A 26,573-nucleotide genomic window follows, 5' to 3' on the forward strand; every position below is an offset into this window, starting at 1 on the left:
CCCAGCCTCCATCCAAATTCAGCTCCAAAGGCTCTCTTTTGCCTGATGCACTCCATACACCTAATAATCCTCAGTTGATCTCTCTTCCAACCCTGTGTCTAGGTGGCTGCTCCATTCCTGTAAGTGTTCAAGGCCAGGTTGGATGGGGCCCTGAGAAATCTGGTCTAGTGGATGGCATCCCTGCAGGGGGATGACATGAGAGGATATTCAAGGTCTCTTCCAACCCAGGCCGTTCTATGATTCCACCTGAACCTCGGCATGCACAGCCCATCCAGGCTCCTTGCTTTGCCCATTTTCACCAGTCCCTGCCCCTACACCATAGCCCCAGTCCTTGCACCATCACACCAGTCCATCCCTCCCTCCATTTCCAGCCTAGCTCCAAGTCTGGCAAGTCTACCATACCTTCCCCTAGGAAAGCTCTTTGCCAGGCTGAGGACTCCCAGGCTACTTGGTCATTCCTCAAATAGAAATTCCTCCAGCCATACAGAACAAACCTAAAATGTTGCTACTGTCACTGGGTAGATCATGCACCAACTGAACACAAGCTGCAGGGATGTGGAGCTTTCTTTGGGTTATGAAGGGCCAAATTTCCAATTATTTTTTCACCTCTTCCCCAAATAACAGCGCAAGATGTTATAACTGCTAAGCAAGAACTTTCCCTCCTCCTTTGCTGGAGCCAGGCAAGATATTAATCAATGTCCCCAGTTCATTACACAGGCCCTCCTCTTTATGTAAACATGGAAGCCTCTTTCTACTCCCCTTACTCATACTTAAAAGCTCTGAACTTCCACTAAATAATTATCTTCACTGGGGGCAGAGGAGCAGCACTTTACATATCAAAGGGCTGCTTTGGAGGGATTTACAATAATTTAAGATGAAGTGGTAAATATTCTATTCACTCCAGTTCATCTCCAGTAATAATTATAATCCTATTAGCAAGGTCCCAAGAAAGTGATTGCATTATCATCTAGCGAGCATCTATGTGGATTTCTTGGAGGGGTGGGATGGGGGAGGCCATCGGCAAGGAAAATAAGGAAAAGCAACAAAAGATGCAATTGCCAGCATCTCCCTTCCCCCAGCAGGATTTGGGCTCCATTGTCCCGACGCTTCAATAGTGCTTTGCTCTGAAAGTAAGAGCTTTTGAGCGCAGTAAGGGGGTGGGGCTGAAATGAGCATCTTATTCCTCTCAGTCACCCTCGCTCCCCTTTCATGGCCGAGAGTCCCCCCGAGTGCCGCTCCAGCGACAAAGAGCACCCGGTGCTGTTCCTGCAGCCTCGGGCCGGCGGCACTGCCACAATTAAAAGCTAATTGCTGTTTATGGGTGAGTTCTTTAGAATATTGCCCAGCATCACTGGGCTGTGCTGCCCACTGGTCAAGTCATGTGAGATTACTCTAATCTGTCTCCGTTTCGCCCAAAAAGGACAAGAAGACTGGTTTTGTTTAAACGCAGAGCAGGGAGAGGGAAGTTCTGTGAAACTCATGATTTAAAGGGGGGAAAAAACCCTGAACTCAGCAGGAAACATGACTGAGCTAACTGGCAAACTGGGACTAAAGACCCTTTATCAGCAGATCGCAACGCCAACTGTCTACACCAAACTGTGTGTTTTATTCCTGCTCCATGTCACCTCTTTGTACACCCCGTTAGAGTGTTTAACTGGAATTTATCCCTGCAGGAGTGCCTCAGTTGCACCAGTGTAATCCTCTTCCCTCTCTTCTGGCACCTGGAGGCCACCAGTGTGAGTCCTCAGCCCTTCCACCAAAAGCAGGCAGCTCAACTCTGCTCACTCTGGGAAATCAGCAACTACTCCAGAGATGCACCATTTGCAGGCTTGGAACAAGCCACAATTACCGTCACAATGTGCAACAGTTTATCGCAAAGAAGTAGAAACATTTTTCTCAATAAATTAAATAGACAACAGCCTGAAAGGGAGGAAAGAGGAAGAATTTTAGGCATCGGGAGAGATTTCCGTGCTTACAACTCATTCCTGGTAAAAAATAAATTCTCTGGACTGCCTCTGCGTCTTACTCTTTTGCAACCAGAAAGACCAGCAACTTCTCCTTCCTCAAGAATTTATAGCCTAGAGTTAACATTATGTATACTAGTCTCCTACTATACAAAGATTTGATAGATCCACTTATGGATTCATTGCAAGACAAAGCTCTTGAAGAGTGCTGGTTCAACACATCCTTGTACCAGAGATGTGAATTCTTGAACTCCGCTTTACTTAGGTAGCGCCAATCCTGCCCTCATGGGAAGCTGAAACCAGTATCTGGACTGGGTCAGCACCCGCAAGCACAGAATGTCCTTGTCCAGAAAAAAACCAGCAAAGAGAGTCAGGGTCTGGAGTTACTGGCTTAATTGTGGAGAGAAATAAAAAAGACAAAACCTCCACAGCACTTTCAAGGCTTTTTGCTAGCTCAGAGTAGGCCTGAGCAAGGGAAGCCTGGCTTGGAAGAGGCTTAAAAGCAGATGAAGAAATCATAATGGTGGGACATCCAAAACACATCCCTGGTACCTAGATGACAGGAGGGTCTCCTGTGGCAGAGGATGTGGGACTAACACAGTCCACACTAATACAGAGACTCTGATCTCAGGGGTTTGGCTTCAACTCCATCAGGAGAACAACTGGGCTGTTCCCACAAGTTCCAAACAAAGCCCACACCTTGCTATAAGCTTTCTTGCCTTGCAGCAACCACCCAGGCACCTCCAAGAGGCACCAATGCCCACTGCTCACACCACAGCCTCTTCCCTCTCACCCCTCCCCTGTCACCAAGGCTCAGGCACAAATCACTAATGCGGCAGGAGCACCAGCCAGTATTGGTGGTATGTTCAACTGTCGAGTCCTTAGCCCCAAACAGCGCCCACACCCAAGAATTTGCTCTCTTAATTGTAGCAACAGCGCTAATGCTCTCAAAGGTGTTAAACCACCCCAGGCACTGCTCCTCACAGGTCTTTAAGACATCTCTCTTCCTCCTATGTCTTGGGAAAATGCTTCCTTGCAGCAAAGGGAGCAATATCATCAGGTTAAGCCCCAGAGATATGAGGCTCTGGGATTTGGGGGAGGCAGAAGTGGGTATTGAGACACACAGAGCTGGCACTGCAGAAAGAGTACAGCCAGTTGGCTTTCTGCTGCTCTCCCAGAAGCACCAGGTGTTTCAGGAAATAGATGGCCAAACCAAGTAGCACCACAACTCATCCAAGGGCCAAACTACCTGCCACTGCACATGGAGCAGAACATCTTCCTGGCTTATCCCACCTGTGACACCAGAACACCCTGGGGCTCCTGCCCCTGGCTAGGACACTAGGAACCATTCCTAATCCAGGTAGCCCACAGGAGGTTATCCCCCCAACCTCATCCCTACAGTACCTCCTCTTCCAGGCCCTGCTCCAGTGACTTGCTTTGCTGTATGTTGGAGGTGGTGAGCCCAGCAAGCAGGGCACACCTCGACTTGGACCCAAAGGGCACATCTGGTGTAATCAATGCAGGAGAGATGGTCACATCTCACACCCTCCAGTCATCTCTGTGGCAGCAACACACTGCCACACTGTTTCTGTAGCCATGCTGCAATAGGGAACTTTCGCCAGTCTCCCAGAAAAGGAGTCAGTTCAAGAAAAAAAAAAAACAACCAGCTGGTTTGGGCCATTCTAGGGTGGGGGTCCATACCAGCTATATGGGTATATATTTTTATGGCATGCAGTCACAAATTAACTTTCTGGTTAAGTAACCACACAGTGACCATGGCAGCAGCCTCTCTCGAGCCACCAAAAAGCAGCTGAATGTGAGTGGCCAACCCTGGTCCACCTCAGCTGACACTCAGAAACACCTGACAAATTTCTACCCAGGAAGGCACTACAAGGAGATGAACTTCCCAGGCTTTGCTTCTCCTCTGGGGCACTGCCAAGCCACCACATTTCACCTGCTCCAACTCTGCCAGAAGGTGGGGAAAAAAACCCCAACCCACATAGCAAAGAACCAACCCCTAAAGGGTTACATACAAGTCAACAGTCACTCCAGCAAGATATGGGTAGGACCATGTTCCACTAATGCAACCTTCATAAATCACAGCCCTGCTGAGAGGCCTTTTGCATTTTCCCCAACGCAGAAACAAATGCCCTAATCTGTGTGTCTGCACAGGCAGGTAATGAGTTACACTGATAATGTTGCCCTTTGTTAAACACCTCCATGAGTGGCCCAGCATTTGCACAGGGAGGACTTAGTTTGCCACCTTGACACATTTCTCCTAATTAAGGCCAGCCTTCCTGCTCTGGGGCTTTACAGCCATGATTAGAGAAAAAAGCCTCCTGATAAACTTTGGAGACCTGAGCGATACCCCAGCTCTCACCCTTCAGATCATAACCAATGCTGGGGGAGTATTCCCAGTGATTTGTCTACCCTTGGGGCAAGACATGCTAAAGTCAGGCTTAAACCACTGTGCTGAGTTAGAACCCCAAAATGGGACTGGTGGCAGCTTTGCTCCTGCTCCTCTTCCTCACCATGGACATAACAAAGAAGGGAGGGGAGCAGGGACACTTCTTTATTCACCCAAGCAGCACTTTCCTTTGTGCACTGACAGCCCCTGGAACATCTTCCACGTCACATCTGAACCAGAGACCACTAGCTCTTCCATAGCATGTGGGAAGGTATCTCACAGGGTGGCCAGGGTCAGGCCAGGCTTGAAACAAACCTTGAGACACATTTACATCTACAGTTTTTCAAAAAAGCCATGTAGGATCTCCAGGAATTCACTTTCTGCACTTAAAGGGATCCAATGGGCATCCAGCACCACCTGAACAGCAGTGACCTTTGAAACAACAGCTCAGAAAACAGCCAGCTTTCCATTTTCATGATGAAAAAAGAAAGTTATGGTTTTTTCTGCCCTTTCTGATCATGTACACATGATCCACAGGCCAAGCAGTGCTGACAAGGTGCTGCCAAACCTCAGCTGCGCGACTCCACCTGCCTCTTCAGCAACACCCAAACCAGCCTGGAAACTATACAGCACTGAGGCTGCTCCTCAGCTGTGGTAAAGGGAAGGGGATGCCCCTCTGACCATCAGAGGGCCTTACCAGTGGCCAGTAACAGCAGGGAAGAACAAACCCATCGAGGAAAACCAGGAAGGTGCTCAACCAACCAAGCATGTCCGGTACTCACTAGTCGCTCGTTACCCTCAGCATCTCATTGAGTGGCTCAAGAATTTAAAATTGATTCAGACTTTATTCCCAGTTGAGCCACCTAATTAACTTCTGAAAGTCTCCTGGTTCCTTCTCAGAAGGGAGGGGTGGCACCAACCACAACCTGAACCGTCAGTAATCTGGGCACTGGCCAGGTCAATGTGACCCTCATTGGGATGAGCTAATTTTGCCACCAACTGGAACAAAAGGCCTGGCAAATTAATACACCGGTGATCCTCTCAGTACTGATCCCCAAATGCATTTTAACACAAATGGGATTGTCACCTCAACTCATTTGTTGATGGATTTGTGATTTGCACTCATAAAGGAGTGGCACTGGAAATTAAGATCTCTCCATGGTAAACAGACCAGGGCAGTGAGTCCATTTGTCCAGAATGAGATTTTTTCTGCCAACATCTCTAGTCAGGCCAGGATGAAGCTCCTGACTTTCCCCTCCCTTTGAAACCTCACATCAAACATCAAAGGCAGAAAATACAATTAATTTCCAGGACAAAAACCCAGCACGCCCATTGAGGCAATCAGGCTGCAGGTTTGTGGTGCCATCACATCCCTGGGTCCCCAGTGACACTGCAGGACTTGGAGTAGAGCAGAAGGAACCAAACCAGCCTTGGGAAGGGGAGAAATTCCCAGTGAAGAAGGCAGATAGGTGCCAATTAGGGAAACATGAAGGAGCAGGTCTGTCTGCAGACTGCCTTTCTGCCCAGTCATTACCTGGGATCATGGTGTGGTCATAAACAGTCAATGAAATCCAGCCAAGAGCTCTTTAAAGAGCAGGCTCAGCTGGTGGAGATGCTCTGCTGCAAGTGCAACAGATGCAAGGCACTGCTTCTCATTAAAAAGGTATTCACATAATTAGAGACTTCACATGGCCATACCAATGATTTGATCTAGTCCAGAGCACTCAGGCAGTATTTAAGAGGGCTCTTGCCTGCTTCCCACTTCTGACAGCTTGGGTTGTCTTTGTGTGTAACCCTGCCATCTCCTCACACCCCACGCACTGCAATGGCAGGTCCATGGCTATGATGGCAACCAGGAAGGACCTTATGAGCAAAACTACACGTGCCAAAGCCCATCAGCAACCTCCAGCATCCCACCCTGCTTTCGTTCATTCAGAGCCAATTTCCTTCCAGAGCCAGCCATGGGGCTGAATTATCCCCAAGTCCTTCAAGCCCTTCTACATAAAGAGCACCATGGGCCAGTCTGCCAAGGCCTTAGATCACAACCCAAGTGAAATGACTTTTCCCTGAACACTGAAGACTCTGAATGACAGCTATTGTTATTCAGATTAAACCAAGTGTCAGATTAACAAATCAATGGGCATAAGAGATATAAAATGGGTGACCATTGAAGCTTTTCAAATACCCAAACATATGGATGAACCAAATGTGAATTGTAATTGACTCACCCACACCTTTGATCTCTACACCCTTGGGTTCTCAAAGAGACAGCCCAACCCCTTCTGACCCAGGCTGAACCGATCTGGGACTCCACTGTGAGCCTCACAAAGTCTTTTCTCTCTGCCTCTATCCCCTGGATGTAGATGCAGCCTGGTGCTTGAAAAGTGAGAAAAGCCAGCTCTGCCTTGGAGAGCCAGGGAGCTGGAGATGGACAACCTGCACTACCAAAATGCAACCTCTCACATGGAGCCCATCACCTTGGGCATCTCCTCCACCAGTCCTCACTCCTGGTGGTGGCCCTCAATCAACTGGATGTGCATGAGGAGATGGCCTAGGCAGCAGCAGAAGAGGGTCCGGAGCGAACATGGGCAGTGACGATGCTCATTCCCCCCACTGCCCTGGAGCCGGACACGGGGTCTCTTTGGTTTTCAAAGATTTCCCTGTGCAAAACCAAGGATCAGACTTTGCTGATGGGTTCAGGGCATGCACATGGGCATGTGGGCTGATCTGGAAGAGCTGGAAGCTGCTCTGCTCTTCTCCAACTGCTTCGACAGCACACAATCATTTATGCTTGATTAAGAAATCTGATTTTTAATTTTCCCTAAGATGTTTCTGCAGCTACATTGAAAATAACACAGAGCTTAAATAAACATTATCCCTAAATTTTTACATTTGGAATTTGGAGAGAGTTTTGACCAGCTTTAGATAGATACATGAGAAAATAAATAAAAGAGCATTATCGATTTTGAGACCATACAAACCTCAGCTCCCCAGGAGTCACAAGTCAAGCAATTGTTTGGGTTTAGTTCCAAGCTTCATTACAAACTTAAATTTCTGTAGCTCTTCCAGGAAACACAGCCCAGCTTATTTCCCCCCTGCCCCCCATTCTGCAAACACCACACAAACGTACCTTCGGGGAAGTTTTGAACCCCACACTGTAGCTTCTCCATGTTCCCCATGACGGGGAACAGGCTGTCCAGCTTAGCTCTTGCTATACTGAGCCTTAAAGCAATAGGAACTTTGGAATCGCTGTTACTGAAGGCAAATGCCAGCAGCTATTCCCAGCACAGGGCTATTCCCAGCATCAGGCACCACCACTGAGTAAAGTGATTCACTCTGGGAGGGCAGAGATTTGGCATGTGCCCTGTCCTCCAGCACCGGGAGGAGAGGGTTTGATGGGGGAACTGGGTTAGGCAGAGCAGGCATTGCTCTGCCCCTATCATTTTTGGGCTCCAACCCAGCTGTGCAGCTGCTTAGCCCAACTGGTGAGCCCTGCTGGAATAGCCAAGCCTGCAACAACTGCAGGGCTCACCCACAGAGGAAGCCCAGAAGAGGAAGACTGTGGGGAGGAAGGCGGAGAAGAGGAAACTCACGGGCTCTTAATCTGATTTAGGACCACATGAGCTTTCTGTTTATATATAGCCTAATTAATTATTATAGTGCATTGAGCAGTTTGACCTTGAAATCATCTCTAGGGGGAGGCAGCAGTGGCAGTGCAGCCAGGGCAGCCGGCCAAGGCTCCGGTGTGTGCCTGGACACCCGCGTGGGGCTGGTGGCTCCTCCTGCGCGTCCGGCTGTTCGGGCAGCGCCAGCCTGTAATTACCAGGCTTCGGAGCAGACAGCAGCTCCCGGCCCCTCTCGGCTTGCAGCAAACCCAGGTTGAAACCCTAACCGGCTATTCCACTTCTGCTTTGGCAATGCTGATATCTTCCTCCCAAGGCTTCCTTCCCGGCTCAACACCCTGCCTTAGCTATTCCCTCTGCTTTTTCACATGCTGTGCAGACAGCCCAAGGCTCATTAGTTACCCGATCAGCTCAAGAGGGAAATTAAAAGGGGGAAAAAAAAAAGTTACAAGCTTTGTGTTAAGTTGCAACAAGTTCAGTGCATTGTACTGGGAAAAAGGAAGGAGATGGGCTTTGCTAAGCATGTCCTCAAGAAGGGGCAATGCCCAGGCTGCCTGGCTTTTTGCAGCTCACTTTTGTTGGTCCAGCCATAGCGAAGTCAGAGCAGGAGCCCAGGGATGCTCAGAGACACCCAGACATCTACCACTGCCCCACTGGTCCCAGGTGAGACCTTCATGAGCTTGTCCTATTCTAACCCACTTGAGGAAGATGGGAACCCCCCAGCACTCTGGAGACTGGCTCCGATTTGGCACAATTCACTAAATGTGGCAGAGGTGTGTGCAGGGGGTTCAGAGCAGAGGCACAGCACCTCAGTGTAAGGCATCACATTTGTTCCAACACACAGCGACACAGGGCACAGCACAATCACGGGGTCTCTCTGCAATTCTCATTTAGCAACAGCATTCCCAGCCCTGTGTACAAACCAGCTGAGGACTGTGTACAGTCACTCCAGGACCAAAGGGCTGGGCCACACCTCCTGTTTACTCCAACACCTCCTGATTTCCTTCCAAGTCTAATACACCTTTAGAAAAACAAACTGAAGGCATGCCAAAGCTGCAGGCCTTGCCAGTTTTTAAACAAATATTTAATAGCTCGGTGAAGCAGCAAAGCACTTTATGAGGAAGACGCTGGGGTTTCGTCCTCCCCCTAGTGACAGGAGGATCCATGCTCTGAGCCTGCTCAGCCACCGCAGTCCCCGGACCCCATTCTGAATCAAAAGTACTACTGCAGCTTAACTCCTGTGCAGTGTGTTGCTCATAGTCAATTGCCCTTTCACTAAATGAGCACTTTTCCAAAGATTGCCTATGCCTCCCTGTGCCACTCACCTACACTTGAAGTTTTAAGTTTTCAAGTTTCAAGACTTTCAAGCTTTAACACAAGTTCACGTTTGATAATTGAAAGAGGCTGAGAGCTCAGGGCTTTAATATAAAGCTTGTCAAGCTGCGTTATTGAAGTTAATAATTGCAATGGATTTTGGTTTCTGTGGGGACACTTTCTGCACAGTCACACGGATACACACTGAGGGTCTGATCCTGGAGCCCTTCCCTAAGAAGGGTTTTGGACTGCATTAAACACAGTCACGTTTGGGGACCTGGTTCAGTCTCTGTCACCACATGCTGCTGAAGGCCCGTCTCCTAATCAGAGCTAACTTCCCACGTGGAAAAGTGTATTTTTTAAAGGGAAATGGTGTAGCAGAATACAGTCATGCTCAGTACTGTTGTGGCAACACAGGATTTGGCCTTGCAATCATTTTTAGGAAGGATCTATCAAATGTACCCATCTGCCTATAACGTTATACATTGGCATATAAGATGAAAGACCGCATACAATAATTCTCCCTTTCTTCTGGAAGAGCTGCCTGCTGCACTGCCAGGAATGCAAAGTCTGTGCCAGTTTCAGGGAAAGGTTACAACTGCTCACTGGTAGATTCGCAGAAATCCCCAGCAGTACCAGCAGAAAAGACTGGCCAAATTACAGCTCTGACCTATGGAATTTTAGCAGCACAACACTCACAACAAGACCAGAACAAGGAAGGATGACCCCCACCAGCACAGGGATAGCAAAGCCAGGCTCCACGGGTGACACTGTACAAGCCACATCGAGGGCAGGGTCAGCCACACGACTGCATCCCAGACAGGCTGCAAGTTAAGCTCTGGGTCAGACCTGCTGCCAAATAGAGCCATGACTCCCTTGATGCCAGGGCTAGGTCATGCCATCCCCCTGTAGAGATGTTCTTCCTCCCTCCATTTTCTGTATGGAGAGGAGAAAACAAAACTGCTGTAGAAGCAGGCTAGTTCCAGGGCGTTTCCAAGGAGGTTAACACAGATGTAAGGCATTTAGCAGAACCTGGAATTATTTTTCTCTAAATAAAGTTCCCCTAGCCACCACGTAGCAGGGCACTGCCATGCTCACATATCTTGACAGAAAAATTTTTAAAATGGAATTCCTCATTTACTAGAAATCAGTGTGAGATCTGCCAGCAGCACCTGTACACCTATTTTCCTCTAACATTCCCACCAACATCATCTAAAGTCCCAAACACCCAAGTTTTTGGTCCTCTCTGAATGATTCCCGTGGCCACAGAGACAGGAAGAAAGGTCAGGCAGCCAAGCAAGCCAGCTCACAGCTCCCACAAGTCCCTCCTCACCTCTGGACCTTCCCAGTACAAGGGCACCACATGCTAAATCACCATCACTGAGTTCATTTTCCTCCTCATTCGGTGCTATTCCAAAGAGGAAAATTACCATGGGGAAAGCTCAAAGCCAGTGTGGCACCAGGAGAGGTTGTTTCACTTGGATCACTACTATGAATGGACTAAGGTACGCTGCACATGCCAGTCAAGCAGACCCTGCTCTCCCTAGGTGGAGACAGAGGGACTGTGCTCCTGACCTCCATTTCTTCCCCTCATCTGACCCATGGCACAACGTGATGCCCTTCTCCGTTTGTCTCTGCGCACCTTCCAGCCACCTCCAGACTGGGAGCAACTCCCTGATGGCAAAGTTAGACCACCAGTAAATGCCTGTCCTGAATTCACCCCACCTTTCCTCTGAGCCTGCTGATAATCAGTGTTTCATCACAGGATCCCTTGTTTCTATTAAGAAAGTTAAGATAAGGTCCATTTACTCCATTGCCTTCTGGCTGCTGCTGGGCTGAGCACCTTTAAAAAGCACATGGTGTTTCTCGCAAGCTAATTAAATACACAGCGAGCTGCTGAAAGACCTGGAATTGCAAGGGTGAGGGCAAGCCCCAGTACAGTCATCAGCAGCAAGTCAGGACCCAGCACAGCACTCAGTCAACTATTTCACACAAACCAAGGAAGAAGCCTCTCCAGCCCGTCTTCACACACCACATGGTGATAAGTAGTAGCCGATAGCCTCTGACCCACTAATTCCACCACTGAGGTATGTCCCACTATTTGTTGTTCTTTGAACCCATATGTTACCTGTCCCACGTAGCCCTAGCTCATTCATTATCCCCTGAACCCATTGGTCACCCATGGTCACAGCACCAGGAGACATGAATCCCACGCTGAATGATCATTAAATTAAGACTTCTTCCCTGCTGGGATGGATAAATAGCCCCAAACTCAGGCTCAAGTGAACAGAGAAGCTCAGCAAGAGAGGCCTGAATACAGGACAGTCCTACCATCAGGCAGGTTGGAAATACAGCTCCAAAGAACAGTGGTTCGGGTACAGTTCCTATAGCCACTGTACCCAGGGCTTGCTGGATGCTTTTAAAAATAAAGCCTTGCCTGGAAGGGCCTTGAGATATCCAACGTTCAGTGTGTGTTACAGACACCTGCCATGGCCCACTTGAAAAGAAAAAAATAATAAATGCCAAACCCAGAGCTGAGCCTGTGGGTTTTCATTCCCATCATTTTCATGCCAAGGAGCACAGTGCTCCCCAGCAAGCTGCGCGGTCCTGCGTTAACGCGATTAGCCAGGCAGATCCACCATCCGCATCCGTCACCCCCAACGCTTGGTCAACTTTGAAAAGTTCAGCAGCTCAACAGGTGAGGCCATGAAACCTGATCACAACAGACAATGTCATCCCCCCCCTAGCGTCGTGCTGGGAAGAACTTGTCACGTGCGTCATACCGGGCAACATGCTTGAAACAGAGCAGTGCACTGAAACCCCAGCAACACGAATAATCTTTGCCATCTGTTTGAACAACTCAACCCTCCTCAGATCTAAAGGAATGATCCCATGCAAACATAAGGGCCTTGCTGACTGATTATAGCAGCCCAGCCCTTCTTTTTGGGGGCCATTTTCCTCCCAGCGTTACTCAGCAGCTCAGGACATGTCATAGGGAGTTGCTGCAGTGGCCAAGGGGGCACTGAACTCCATGCACATTCTGAGGGGACTGTTAAAAGTCCCCACTTGCTTAAGCACAATGCAATGCAAGGTCAACAGTTGAGTTTTAAAATTTTTTTCACATCAAGAAAAGAAAATCTCAATACCAAAATTGTTTGGCAAAACCTTTCCAGAGAACACAACTGTGCTTTAGGAGATGCTAGTTCTGACCCAGCACAACTCACGGGAATGTGCTGTAGGAGCGGGTCTTTGCTCAGATGCAGTCATTTGCACCCAAAGTCCAGTCGGGAGCATCAGGCCTGTTCCCAAACTTCCTGGGGCCAACAAACCGTGTGACACTCAGCGGAAAACAACACATTTCAAGCACCTGGTTCTGTCCGTGCTGCCCGGTCCATCCCATGCTGGGGAGGCAATTAAGCAAGCAGGTATTAAACATTCACTAAAGTTGAGATTATAGAGAATGGCCAAACACAGGGGCAAAATTCTGCCTTGCTCAAGATTTGGTTCATCATGGCTTTCACCCTGAACTTTTACCCATCATTTCCTTATTCTTCCCTTGCTCCCAGCCTGGCCAATTGCAAGCACCAGCTTGTACCCCCATGCATTCCTTGGGGAAAAAAAAGGAGGCTCATGGGGAAATATAAAAAAAATAAGAACGTTTCTCCCAATTCAGGAATTGCTGTCAAGAAGCACTTTGCACACTAAGGTCCAAGCAATTTGGGAGTCTGAGAAAGGCATATTTGAAACAGTTTATCACACACCACCAGACCACGGGGCCTGATCCTGCTGATCCAAATTACCCAGTCTCAGCAAGGAGAATGAATTAAGGCAACTTAGCAGCAGTGGGAAGACAAAGCACCAGCATTTTAAGAATTTTCTATAAGAAAAAAGAAGAAAAAAAGGACAAGAGGTCTCCCTGATGCACTGCTAGAGTCAGAGGAGCTCAGCCTAGCCCTGCTGTCACAGTTACAGTCGGCACCACGGCACAGGGGGTCCTAGCAGAGAGCTACAGACTCAAAATATAAATCAGTGATGTTGAGTAGGGCTGGCAACGCCCAGCCCAAGGCAGGAGGGACTGGGCATTACAGCCCACTGGGCTGTAAAATAATAATAAAAAAAGAAAAAACCCAAAACACATAACGCTAATGAAAATCTTTTTTTCTTACATTATTTATAGGGCAACAGGCTTTCAAGTCCTTAGGGTATTTCAAAATGCATCATTGTTGAATCAAATGAAGGAAATAATAAAATAAATTCAACAACTGATTTTCTAGGTTTGCAAGAAACACTTCTTTCCTCCCCACCAAGCCCTACAGTAAACCCCAAAGAGAAGAACGACATCCCTGCAGGCTGCTCAGCCAGACACATGCACACAGGCTGCGGAGCTGAACTCCCTACTGCCTCAAAGAGGGAACTTCTCTACTACCCAAAAATTCAAGGCACTTCATAAAATTAGTTTGCAATAGTGGCTGGATCCCATTTCTCTTCTGTCATGGTACGTATTTTCACTGGAAGCAGTTAACATGCTGTAGTCATTACAGGGGGGAAACCATGCAATGTACGTACAGAAGTTATTTCCACCAAAGTTTAGTTATCTCACTATTGAAGAAAAGCATTTAATTTTTCCTGTTTTCAGGAATGGTACTCAGCCCGCTTGATGCTGTTCTGCATTCCACACAAAGGAAACAAACCAACAGATTTCATTTCACTTGACAGAACATGGAGCAAGGAACAAGTTTGTGTTCCCTCCTTCTGAAGTTATTTTTGATAGATGAAAACTTCAGGCAGAAATAAGTAGTTAAACAGGATTAATCACAAACACTCCCAAAAATAAGAATTCATCAAGCTAAACAAGTAAATCTGTGATGACTCTGCATCTTGAAAATCTGAAAATGAAGATTTTGGATGGCAGGAACAACTTAAACAAACAAAAACTCCTAACAAATACAAACAAATTTAGCCTGTTAGCTAAAATACACTTTAAATGAGACATGGGTCAAAAATTCTATCTTCATCTTGTCAAAGCCAGGCAATTTGATTTACACTGCACTCCGGGTGCTGAGGACACAGTAACTCCCCTAGTTCAAAAATTCAGTTGATTTGAGCATAAGCATCTGAAAAGCAGAGATGAGGCTTGCCCAGCTCACTGCATGATGCTGACACCACGCACCTTTTACGGCATCTTAAATCCAACTGTATTGAACCACTAACAAGAAAATATAAACACATCTCCTTATTGATACTAAGATAATAAATAGAAGCTTCATTAGGTCTGGGAGAAATAAGCATGTTCTTGAGGAGTGCTGAGAAGCCAAGATTCACTGAAGTCAGCAAGAGCTTGGAGTTACTACTATATAGGAACTGACTTCTAATGACAAAATGTTTAGGAACAAACTTCTGCATCTAATTTTAATTAAGTTAGAAATAATGCACAATATATAACAACTTGTCTGCTGGTTTTTATCCTCCCCCAAGTATTTTGCATTATTTAGTCCTCCTTAATTGACCCAGGTCTCAGTCCCACAGAGAGCCAGACAAACTCCCATCTTCGGGGTGAATCACACACAACTGATTTCAAGACTTCCAGCATCACTTACTCTTGCTGCTTCAGAGCATCTACATTCAGACCTCAAGATTTGTCAGATTTCAGCTAAAACAGCCCTTTTGCAAAGATACTAGTGAAAAACTATAGTGTGTTTGCAGGGATAGGGCCCGCACTGCTCAAAATTCAGCAGCTGATAAGGCGAAACTTTAGGAAGTTAAACACAACTTTGATACCTGTTCTCCAAATTTAAAAATAATGTGTATCCTTTAAATATTGGCTTTCACCCACTATATCTGGGATAACAGATGAACTCAATCAATAGCATTATTCTCTCCTTCTCCCCTTCCACCTCTTACTTGTAAAAGATTAATCAACCATTTTATGGTCTAATTTAGGTTCCTAATTAAAAACAGAGTTCAACACATACAACACCATTTTGCTAATAAATCCTGACAGGTTTTCTGCTCTGTTATATGCAAGTTCCCCTTCAAAATGCGAGATTAATACTTTTTAAAACTCAGCTGAATTTACAAAGTTTTCGTTCGGGCTGCTGTGGGACAACATGCTACATCCTCCACCGAGATGACAGAATTTCCTAAAACGAAACAGCTTTCAAAAATTACTTCCTCCTCATCAGATCTTAACCTGCACTCATTTCACTAGCTGCTGAGGGATGGCCACATTAAAAAAAGAGACATAAACATAATCGGACTTGCTGGGTGGGAGTTTCAAGACTACAAAGAGGTTACAATTCGTAACTTCACAGCTCCCATCTAGCTTCAAAGTTTCCGTCCCTGCTACTTTAGTATTCCTGTAAACACTCAGTAGAAAGACATATTCAAAATACTCCCGATAAAGGAACTTCAATCGGAAAAGGGTGAGAAAGGTACCGAAATGGGGGCCGCCCTCGCTCGGCGTCCGATCGCGCTTCTCCTCCGCGCCCACCGCCGCCCGCTCCGCCGAGCCCACCCGCATCCAGACATCCCGCACCGCGCTGCTCCTCGCAAAATCACTTAGAATTACATCCATCCTTACAGGATGCAAGCCAAAAATTTATAATTTTCTCCCAGTCCAAGGGTTCATCCCATTCCCGACGCGCCCGTTACCCACTACACTACACACCGCTCCCGCAATCCAGCGCCGGGCTGGCGATCGCGACCTCGGGCAATCGATCAGCTCCAGAGATGATTACGGGGTAGGAGAAAGTTAACGGAGACGGAACGCAGGGAGCGAGTGAGAAAGTTTTATCTGGAAAGTGGAGCTGCCGCCTGCCAGTCCCAGCTGCCGCCGCGCTCCCGAAACGGGTCAAACCCCCTCCAAACGCATCCAAAAATTCCCAAACTGGTCAAAAAATTCCCAAACGGGTAAACCCTCCCCACCTCGCCCCCCCCAAAAAAGGGGGGGAAAAAAACCCCAAAACACGGGTTAAATCCCACCCCAATGGGTTAAAAAAACCCAAAACCAAACGGGTCAAAAACCCCGCAAGTATACGGTCGCTGAGCGCACCGCCCGCCAGCCCATGCAGACCCGGGAGACACACCGGTCATCCCTCAGCAACACCCTGAGCTGGAGGAAAAATAAACGCTCCAGCAAAAGATATGGAAGTACAGCGGAATAAGAGTGTTTAAAAATATAAATTAATGTTTAACCTTTATATACAGATTAAATATTATTTGGTTCGTGTAAAACCTGCAGACGCCCCGCCGCCGCCTGGGCTAACGGGGAGCGCAAGTTGCGCGCTGGGTTTATTATATTTTTAGAGGTTGTGTTTTCGGGGGAAAGCATTTAGCGGAACATTTATTCTTCGCCCTAGGCGCTCCACAACCTGCTCCGGAGCCCGGGGCGACCGCACTCCCACACCGGGGCGGGCAGAACGGCGGGGACCCCTCTCAGTCCCGTCCCGCCGCGGGGCCGCTGCCCGCCCCAGCCCGGCCCGTACCTGTACCAGGCGAGTCCCCGCTCGTAGTTGCGGTCGAAGAAGTGGGGCTCGGCGCCGACGGCGCGCACGTCGGGGTGCACCCGCAGGAACTCCAGCAGCGCCCGCGTTCCCCCCTTCTTCACGCCGATGATGATGGCCTGCGGCAGCCGCTTGGTACCGGAGCCGTTGAAGAAGCTGGAGATGGGGCTGCCGGCGTCGGGCGCTGCCCGCTGCTCCTCCAGGCTGCTCTCCTCGCCCGGCTCCCCCGGCAGCAGCGGGGGCAGCGGCGGAGCGGCGCGGAGCGGCGCGGGTGACCCGCGGGCCGCCAGCCCGGCGCAGGAGCCGGCGCACGAGTAGAACATATAGAGCCAGAGGAAGAGCATGATGAAGAGCAGCAGCAGCCTCCGCCTCAGCGGCGGCAACGCGACGGGGACATCGAGGCAGCGATTCAAGCGCTGCCCCATGTGCCCGCGGGCGCACCGGGATACATGACTGGAGCCCGCCCGGCTCGGCTCGGCTCTGCCCGGCGCCTCATGGGTACCCGCGGAGCCTCAGCACGGCCCCATCGCCGCCGAGTGCCCGGCGCTGCCACCCGCCCGGCGCCGTCTCCCGCCGCCGGCAGCGCAGGCAAAGGCAGCAGCGGGGCGGGGCGCGAGCCCGGGGGACGGGCAGCGCCCTCAGCCTATCACAGCCGCGGGCTCGCGCATAATGAGGGAGGCGGGGCCAAGGGGGCAGCGGGCGCGCTTATTGGCTGATGGCGCGGGGGGGCGGGGCCGCGCCGTCGGGCAGCGGCTCCGTCGCCCGCCGTGGCCGGGAGGTCGCTGCGGCTCCCGCAGGGGTTCGTGTGCTGGACATCCACTTCCAGGCTTGGATTCCCCATGCCTTGTCCCCCTACGACTGCAGGGAATCGCCAGCTGGGGGCCAGGCACTGGGGGCATCACGGTGTTGGGGGCATCTCAGTCATTTTTTTTCTCCTCTTTATCCCCCAAATACTTGGACGGCAAACTCCCCAGGAAGACTTTATTGTGGTCTTTCAGTACCTAAAGGGGGATTATAAAAAGGGTGGGGACAAACCTTTTAGCACAGTCAAGGGATAATGGTGTTAAACTGACAGACGGCAGGGTTAGATTAGATATTAGGGAGAATTTTTTTACAATGAGGGTGATAGAACACTGGCTTGGGTTGCCCAGACAAGGTGTGGATGGCCTATCCTTGGAAACATTCAAGGCCAGGGTGGATGGGGCTTGGAGCAACCTGGTCTAGTGAAAGGTGTCCCTGCCCATGGCAGGGGGCTGGACTATATGACCTTGTTAAAGGTTGGTCCATTCCAACCTAAACTATTCTGTGACACTACGCTTTGCCTGTTCTTTTGATGAGTCGGCTTTTCAATCAGCTGCACCTTCTGTCACGCTGTATCTTCTGAAATCGCTGCCTGTAAAAATTCCTGGTGAGATTTGCCATGGTCCACATTATGGGAGTAACGCACAGAAACCAAACCCAATACAACAGGTCCTGAAAGGCAAATTAAGAGCATCTGTCTGAGGAGATCCTTCCCGCAACACCATTAGCTGTGGGACCCTCCTTTCCAGGACGAGATCACTCCAGCGTTCTCCAGGGAGGCAGATTTTGCACATTCCATGGAAGTGCTTTAGCTGCTATTCTCCCAGCAATCATGTAACTTACCACTCCAATGCATTTGGGCTACTTTTCTACCATGTTTTTATTAAAAGATGTATAGATTTTTGTACAGAATTTTCTGCTTTCAGAGCACTTTTGCTTTGAGGGGAGAGTGAGGTTTTGCTGAAACCCCTTTATTTTTAAATTTTCCCCCAAACAAGAGGAGAATCTTTTCAGCATGAAGAGCCTTAATTTTGTGTGTCAGAAGCAACAGCACTATCCTGACTTATTCATGTATCAACTTTACATCAATTCCTGCCCTGTTATGCAAAAGTGAACTGCTTCCATCACACTGGCTGTGGTGTGAGAATCTTGTAAAATAATCTGAAACTACAAACTGGAGTTTACAAACTAATTAAACCAAGCAGATTGAAGAGGGGAAATAAGACCGTGAGAGGTGTATGACTTCTGTAAAAGATACTCAGTGGGTTAACACAGAGCTTGGGCCACCCAGATCTCCATCAGTACCGGTGTCACTCGTCCCCATTCTCCCCAGGACCAGGTATTTGCAAAGTAGATTTTGGGATGACACAAGGAGAACTTTTGTACTTCTGCTACAGAGTCAACAGCCAACAATTCCACCATTTCTCTGCTGTGAGATAAAATAGGTGGCACTGCTGGGCTCTGTGGTGTGAAGGGTGATCCCAAATCAAGCAGAGATGGAGGCACCAAGCTGTGGCAGAAGGAAGGAGGAATTGCTTTCCAGTTTCCCTCTGTGTGCTGGCAAAGCTCTGCCAGCTTCCCCAGATGGGAAACTGTGAAGAGAATTAAAGAGGACAATTCCAGGCATTGCATGAATCACAGCTGTAGGCACCAATCATTCCACGGGTGCCTCTCCTGCACCCAGGCTTACTCACCTCTGCCCTTGGTGTTTTGTACAATTCCAAATAGAAAATCTGCTGCTTCCACACACTGATTGCTGCACTGCACGTTCCTACACCCATGAGCTAACAGGGAAACCCTTCAGATGAAATAATTCTCCTTGTTCCTTACATCCACCAGCACCAGCCAGGATAACATCAACAAAATGTCACAGAAAGTTTGGTTTAAGCTTTTAATATATGTCAGCTGTAGCTTGTAAAAACTGGATTGGCTTTTTAAGAAAAATAGCCCCAAGACAGGTTTTACTGTAATTGTATCTTCAACAGTTGGATGGCAGGAGTTTTCTCCCAAGGAATGGCAAATGGGTAAGTGATCAGAAAAAGCATCCATGCTAAGGTAGGTCAGGAGGAGGGCTGGGCTCTCCCTGGAACGAGGAGTGTGGGTGAGAGAGGTTTCGACCAGTGGGTTGGGAACCAACTGTGGCTCCATCCTCCAGACTGACCCACTGCCTCCAGCAGGAGCCCACACCACTGCTTGGCAGGACATAGGTCTCCTCCATTCCTGCTGCCATCTCAAGAGCAGGGCTCCAGCTCGGCTCAACACTTGCTCTTGGCTCCTGAAATTTGCTTAACGTGCCCCATGCAGCAGTTGCGGGAGGAGCATGTGTGCTGTGGCCACGGAGCGGGGCACAGGGCAAGAAATATTTTGAAGAAACAGAGTTGGAAAGGAATGGGTACAACCAGAAATGCACGGCTGGGTTTGCTCTGTGCCCTGGGATCAGAGCAGTGGCTGTCTTGCTGGCTGGTTAATCAGTAACTAATTGAGCTGCATCAGTACAGTCTCCATATCCTCTTTCTTGATGATTTTTGATTACACAGATGGCACTGGGAAGGTGCAGCTCCTGACAAGAGGTCACAGTAGCACTTAGTGGAGCACTGCTGAGAAGCTGTGGATTTCCCAGTCCTGGAAGTGTTCAAGGCCAGGTTGGATGGGGCTTGGAGCAACCTGGTCTAGCAGAAGATGTCCCTGCCCATAGCAGGGGGTTGGAACAAGATGATCTTTAATGGCCTTTCCAATCCAAACTGTTCTGTGATCCTGTGATCAAATCCACAGTGAGGAGAGAGGAAGAGTGAGGTCTGTTGGCTCACCTCACCAACATCCACTCTGGGTGACTCTTCCCAGGCCATGTGTCCTACAGATGCAGCCATGTGCTTTCCAGTATTTTCTTGGAGTTGGACACAAGGCAGCAGTTTCCACTGCTTCTCCAGTCCTGTTGGGATGCTGAGTTTCACTTTGTTGCTTTCTCTATTTCCAATCAGAAAATCTGTTATGTCCTTTCAGCAAATGTTATTTTTCTGACACTGAAGAGGCCATTTCTGAAACGCTCCTTCTTCTGAAAGATGAAGGCTTCACACCCAGCTCTTCAGAGATCTGCAGGAACAAGCCTGATGGGGTGATAAATAGGAGCAAGTACCCAAAATCAAGTTAATGTGCTCTTGGTCCCAATCCAGACAGGATGCAGTTTGCCTGACATGGTTAAAGTTCTGTTTTGAGAAAAGTAATTCACCATTTCATGATGTTAATCATGATCATGGGAAAATGAGGCATTCTAGAGCGTGTAACCCTGGAGTGCTCTGCTGTACAGTGACCTGGCCGGAGAGGAGGTGACCAGCCACCACCACCCCCTTTTTGGGAACATACAGCACCCAGAACCCTGAGAGGCAGGGCTTTGGTGTGAGACTTCTGCGTTCCTCATCCATCCATATGTATCTATAATGGGATTTTGTCCTTATTGCAATACTCTGAGATGTTCCTCAGTCACGGAACTGTCTCAGCCCTCTCTCCCCCTTGCAGGGCCCCAGGAAGAGAAGTCCTGCACTTCCTTATTCCACTTTTTCCCACCCTAGGAAATCCTTATTGCTGTCTCCTCCCCTCACCTCTGCCACACGTCCTGTGCAGCGTATCCTGTGCTGTTCCGGAGCACACAGAAGATGAGGATCACCGACAGATAAATCTTGTGTGTCTGTCAACAGCCTTCTCTCCACCACTGCACACATCTGCTGGACTTGTCTTAATGTCACAATAGTGAGGTAAGAGCTGGGAAAAAGGCATGAGGACATTTGGGGTTTTGTCCTGAGAAACACATGTGCTTTAACCCATAGATATGCAGCTTGCAGTGAGTGTTCTTGGACCAGGATTGCTGGACTAGTAGAGGCAGTGGCCATCCCAGCTGCAAACAGCCAAATGGTGGGACTGGGCCACCCCGGGGGAGACAGGCCACGGGGTGACTGCAGGTACCATCACTGGGACTCAAAACAGCTCAGCCACTGGCAAGGCAAGTGCCCGGGGCTTTATGCAACCCCTCTGCACCCAATTCCAAGTGCCACATAATGCCTTAGAGCCCTCAGCTGTGGCTTCGTAACCCCACCACCAACCAGGGACATCCCAGGGACATCCTAGGGACATCCAAGGGACATCGTTGCCTCTCACAGTGTCCCTCTGCGTTGTCCTGGGCATGCTCCCACCAGGGCCACGGGCAGCACCGCTATACAGATGTAAGAGGAGATCTTGTTTCTCTTAACTTGAAACCATTTCCTTTCCCCCACTGCCCTCCCTCCCCTTGCTCCCTAATTCATCCCTGGGGTTTTAATATCTATTTCTCCAAGTGCCACATACCAAATTTACTGCTCGCTTAACTGCACTGACTTCAATGGAGAAGAGCATTTAGGGTGCTCCAAGGAGGTGTAAGTAGGAGTGATGTGATGGAATTGAGTAAAGGAAAATATAGTCTGACTGTCAAGAAGAGTTTCCTACCAGCGAAATCTATAGACTGTGGAAGTTTCCCATGGGAATGAGCAGAAACCAAGTTGCTGAAGTCATTTTAAACCAGCACAAGAGAATAGGAAATCAGCCCAGCGACTGGCCAGAAGGAAAGGAGAGATGACATAATGCTAGTTCTCCATCTCTAATTTCTGTGGCTGCATTGCTTTGTCCATGAAATTATTTTAACACAACTGGATTTCTCCTTGTTGTGTGATGCAATGGCCCTTGCTGCTTTGGAGAAGTTTCAATTCTTCTGCTAAATTCTGCCCTGGATTAAAGCAATACCCACTGCAGCCCCCATTAGTCCTCCTCTTACTTCTGCTGCTTGCAAAACCCTTCTAGGGTCTTCTCAGGCTTCTTCCCTGACTTTCCTGAGCCTCTGGCTCCAGTCCTGTACTTACTGAGCTGTATAGAATGGACCAGCCATTGGGAATAGTGGGAGGGTTCATCCAGGCCAACAATGCCATGTGGGGCTATGGAAGGTACCAGACATGGAGCTCACTGGCAAGCAGCAGAGAGCCCCCAGATGGAAATCTTCCTGCCTTCAGGGATCCTTCAGGTAGATTCCTCATAGATAATTTTCTGGAAAATCATCAAGGAATGATTTTCATCACTATATATTTCCATCATTTTATATTTCCATCATTATATATTTTCATCATAAAGGAATGATTTTCATCAAGGCACGTAGGGAAACGCTGCTTTCCCTGGTGACCTCTGGCTCTGGTAACCCCTGCCTGCCTAATCTGGGCTCTGTGGATAAAACCAGGGCTGCAGATGCAGTGGCCCTGCCCTGCTACCACCCAGTGGCTTTGGCAAGCCCTTGCCCACAGAACTTCCTAATGTATTTATGAATGACTTAACATTTGCTCACCGTCTCAGCATTAGCAAAGCTCTAGTGTGAGTAACCTCCTACCTCGCACAGTTCCCAGATAATTACAGATTAAAACAGGCTAATTTTTATTTTTGTAAAGCTGTCAGAGATCTATGTTTGTTATTATTGTCTCCTAGGTTGCCAGTTGCATAAATACATATGTAAAACCCCCTTTGATCTCTAAGTATAATGACACAGATTTATCAAATGTTTGCCTTTTTCTGTCTCTTTGAAAAGGCTGATTTATGGAGTGCAGTCCCTACCTCCCTTCCTCTCTTGAAATATGAAGTGTTTGTGATCAGCCAAGGTAATATTTAATATCCTGCCAAGAATCCTTTGCACTTCCTAACAAATGAACTACAACCTAACCAAATGGTTCACATCTGTTTAGCCTCTTCTTTTTAACTAAACAAATTAGCATTAGAATACCTGGACGGAACACAAAGTCCCTTTCTAGATGACAGAACACAGACAATTATTAGCAAGGGGAGAAACTGTACTGAAAGGAGCAGGCATGGATGTAGCAGATGTTTTCACATCTCCTGTAGTGTCCATGAATGACCCGCACCACAGTGGACACACTGCCACAGCCTTTTGAAGTGGGTGAGAAGTCCATTCAGCGTCGCCTTCTGAATGAAATTAAAGGCACAAGCCCCAGTGAGTTAAGTGCTCCATTTAAACCACTTCCAGCAAAGACAGGTTTTGCTGGGGAGTTGTTTCCCCCATAAATGGCTAAAATAAAGAACATCACCCCACTCCTCCCCACTCACAGGCTCAGGATTCTCAGGAGGCAATAGCCTGCTCTGGTTTTATTTCTGTTCTCACTAGTGCTTTCTCATCTCAAGAGCATCAAACCACCCAGCCTCATCATCCTTCCTTTCTGGGAAATACGGTGTGATGGGTTATTTGGGGTTTAGGAGAATCACAAGGCATAAATGAACATCTGCAAAGTATAGGTGGGATTATTACAGCCTCCTACAGTCTGCACATGGGCAATTACAAGTTCACACCCCTCCAATTCCCACTGGGGTCCTAAACACCTTTTAATCAGAAATTCAGGAGAGGCTCTAGGGTGGAGGTGGGACAGGACAGGGTGAGACGGGCTCTCCACTAAGCACTCAGTTAATTGGATTCATTGCTGGAGGAGGTAGCCAAAGGAAACAGGTTTTATTAGGGCTAACACTTAGCTTTTATTGTAAATGTTTTGAAAAAGAAAACACTCTAAAGCTTCACAGAGATACTGCTATTAATACATCATCCAAATAACAAGTGATTAAAAGCAACAACAGCTACTATGAAAATGTGGCTTTGCAGCACCGGACCGCATGGGATGCAGCTGGGAAAATCATTATGAACACACCAGCGGGGTGCAATTATAAATAAAAACAGCTCTGCAAAGGCTACAAAAGCAGCAATAATCAGTCCGGTCTGTGGTTTAGTAAGGGCTACAGACATTACGGAAGGTGCTACTTACTACCAAAGCCAGGGACACCACTGGATGAAGGGATGCAACCTCGGGAGAAGTCAACAGAGGGAGTTCCCGCCACCGCGGCCAAGCGAGACTCGGCCCGCACATCCCGGCAGCCGCGCGGAGCAATCCCTGTCCCTCTGGCCATCTGTCCAGTACGGCCTTCCTGCAGTCCCCACTGAAAGAAAGGCATACAAGCGGCGGGCGGCGCTGGACAGTCTCCAGAGCTCTGAGCTGTGGAGTCCGACAGCGTCTCTGGCACAGTCACGGCTCCAGAGACAGACGTCACCAAGGCTCAGGTCTGCAGGTACCTCGTTCAGCTGCACTTCTTCCAGCCTGGGGGCTCATCTCACCCACGGGCACCTCCCAAACACCCCCACGGAGCAAGCCCTGCAGGAAGCCCAGCGATGCTGCTCCCAGCAGGAGCGTGGGATGCAGTGCTGGGTGACTCCTGGGGACCAGACCTGCCGGGCAGCAATTACACCACAGAGGACAGACCCCCTCCCACCCCAAACCAGAAGCGTTTGTCATCTATTGGCAGCCGCGGAGGCACTGCCTGGCCTGGCCAAGGTCCATGGAGTCCAGGGTGGGGACAGACCTGCACTCTGTGCAGAGCTCTGAGTAGCACAGTGAAGAGACAGCATGGGAACATCTGCCTGCAGATGGTTGCACTACACTCTTCCCAATGCTCATTTTCGAAGTGAGGAGGGTTAATCAGCCTCACTCCCAACATATTGACAGCTCCTGCCAGTCCTTGCTCCCGTTGAAAGCCAAGTGCAATGTAACAACCAGGTCAGAGCAATCAGATGAGACAGAAGAGATCTAAATAATATTCCTCTCTGCTGCTGGGTGACAATGTGGCCCCAGCCACCCTGCTTCCCCCTGGCATGCCTGAGTTTCCCTTTGGTGCTGCTGGGAGTGGTTCAGTGCAGGGATGGCCTTGGCAGCTCTGCAGCACAAATACCCATCCAAACCTTGGAATTAACCTGATAAACTCAGGCTGTTCCTTTCCCAGGTCTGGATGCCATCCAGCAGCTCCCCTGGAAGCACTGCAGAAATGCCTTAATTACCTTGTTTGCATCTCTGTTTAAACTTTGATACAGTGTCTCCTCTCCATGGCCAAAAAAAATTTAAAAAATAAACAAAACCCCAAACATCTCCCAGCTTTTCTCAGCAGCAAAAATCTTGATCTTTCTCCTTGGTTAAAAAAAACAAAAGATGGGTCTCTGGGCCAGACACTTCTTTGCAAATGAGCTTTGAGTGCTGTGTATCCAATTCTGTGCCAGAAGGCGGTCAGTGTTGGAGCCCATCCTGCCAGGCTGGGAGATCCCCCGGCACCATGGTCTGGTCTCTGTGCATCCTACCTGCAGGTATGACTCTTTCCCTCTTCCCTCTACTTGCTTTTTGGGTGAGGAAGATGGGCAAGATGTCCCCAGTGGTCCCAGTTAGGGACAGTTTGGTCAGTGTGGGAGATCAGATCCCTGCTGTTTCCAATCACCCAGGGCAATTCCCCAAAGTCTGTATTTCCCTTGAAGAACAGAGTCCAGCTACAGCCGCAGTTTTGAGGGGCACAGGCAGTGCGTGTTACAGCACGTATTCAATGAAAAAAATGTATGAAAGGGAATCTCTAATTAGAATAGAAAGTGTTACAAAGGGGAGCAGGGGGCAGAAAGGACCATGGGATGCATCTGGAACAGCAAAAGCAAGGGAAAAACCTCAACCACAAAACAGCCCCAGTCCTGGGGGCTGCCCACACTTCGGAGACACAAGGAAACCTCCCTTTAGGTACCTCACTCCCTCAGTGGGCAAGACAGAGTCAAGTGTCCTAGAAAAATGGGAATACAAGCATGAATTTAGAGCTGTTCCAGCACTAGTGGTGAGGGCCAGGCACCCTCCTTTCTAGCACCCTTTTTTAAGTCTTTGTGCTCTCCCAAAGCTCATGGGCCATGGCAGCAGCTCCTTACCACCTCCCCAGGACTGTCTATGCCCACCACATGCAAAGCATCTCTTAGGAAGGGTCAGCAATGCTCAAACAAGCATCTGAGAGCCACGACCCTTCAGGCACTGGGAGAAACACCCAGCACCTTCCCAGAATGGTTTAATGCGCCAGCCTGAGCCCGCTGCCAAATTGTCAGTTC

The 26,573-nt window shown here is 48.8% G+C and overlaps 1 protein-coding gene across 1 annotated transcript in view; it reads right to left on the reverse strand.

Moving 5' to 3' along the window:
• The window catches only part of HS3ST3B1 (heparan sulfate-glucosamine 3-sulfotransferase 3B1), a 30,275-nt gene extending 12,879 nt beyond the window's left edge, over positions 1 to 17,396 (reverse strand). Inside the window, exon 1 of the mRNA XM_042022128.1 lies at positions 16,793 to 17,396. Coding sequence (XP_041878062.1) covers positions 16,793 to 17,235 — 443 coding nt within the window. The 5' untranslated portion in view covers positions 17,236 to 17,396. The remainder of the gene's footprint in view (positions 1 to 16,792) is intronic.
• Between the last annotated feature and the right edge of the window lie 9,177 nt (positions 17,397 to 26,573).

This window comes from Corvus kubaryi, unplaced genomic scaffold (assembly GCF_017639235.1).
Source record: "Corvus kubaryi isolate FWS band 111438036 unplaced genomic scaffold, C.kubaryi_AGA036_p1.0 37187, whole genome shotgun sequence".
Taxonomy (NCBI): Eukaryota; Metazoa; Chordata; class Aves; order Passeriformes; family Corvidae; genus Corvus; species Corvus kubaryi.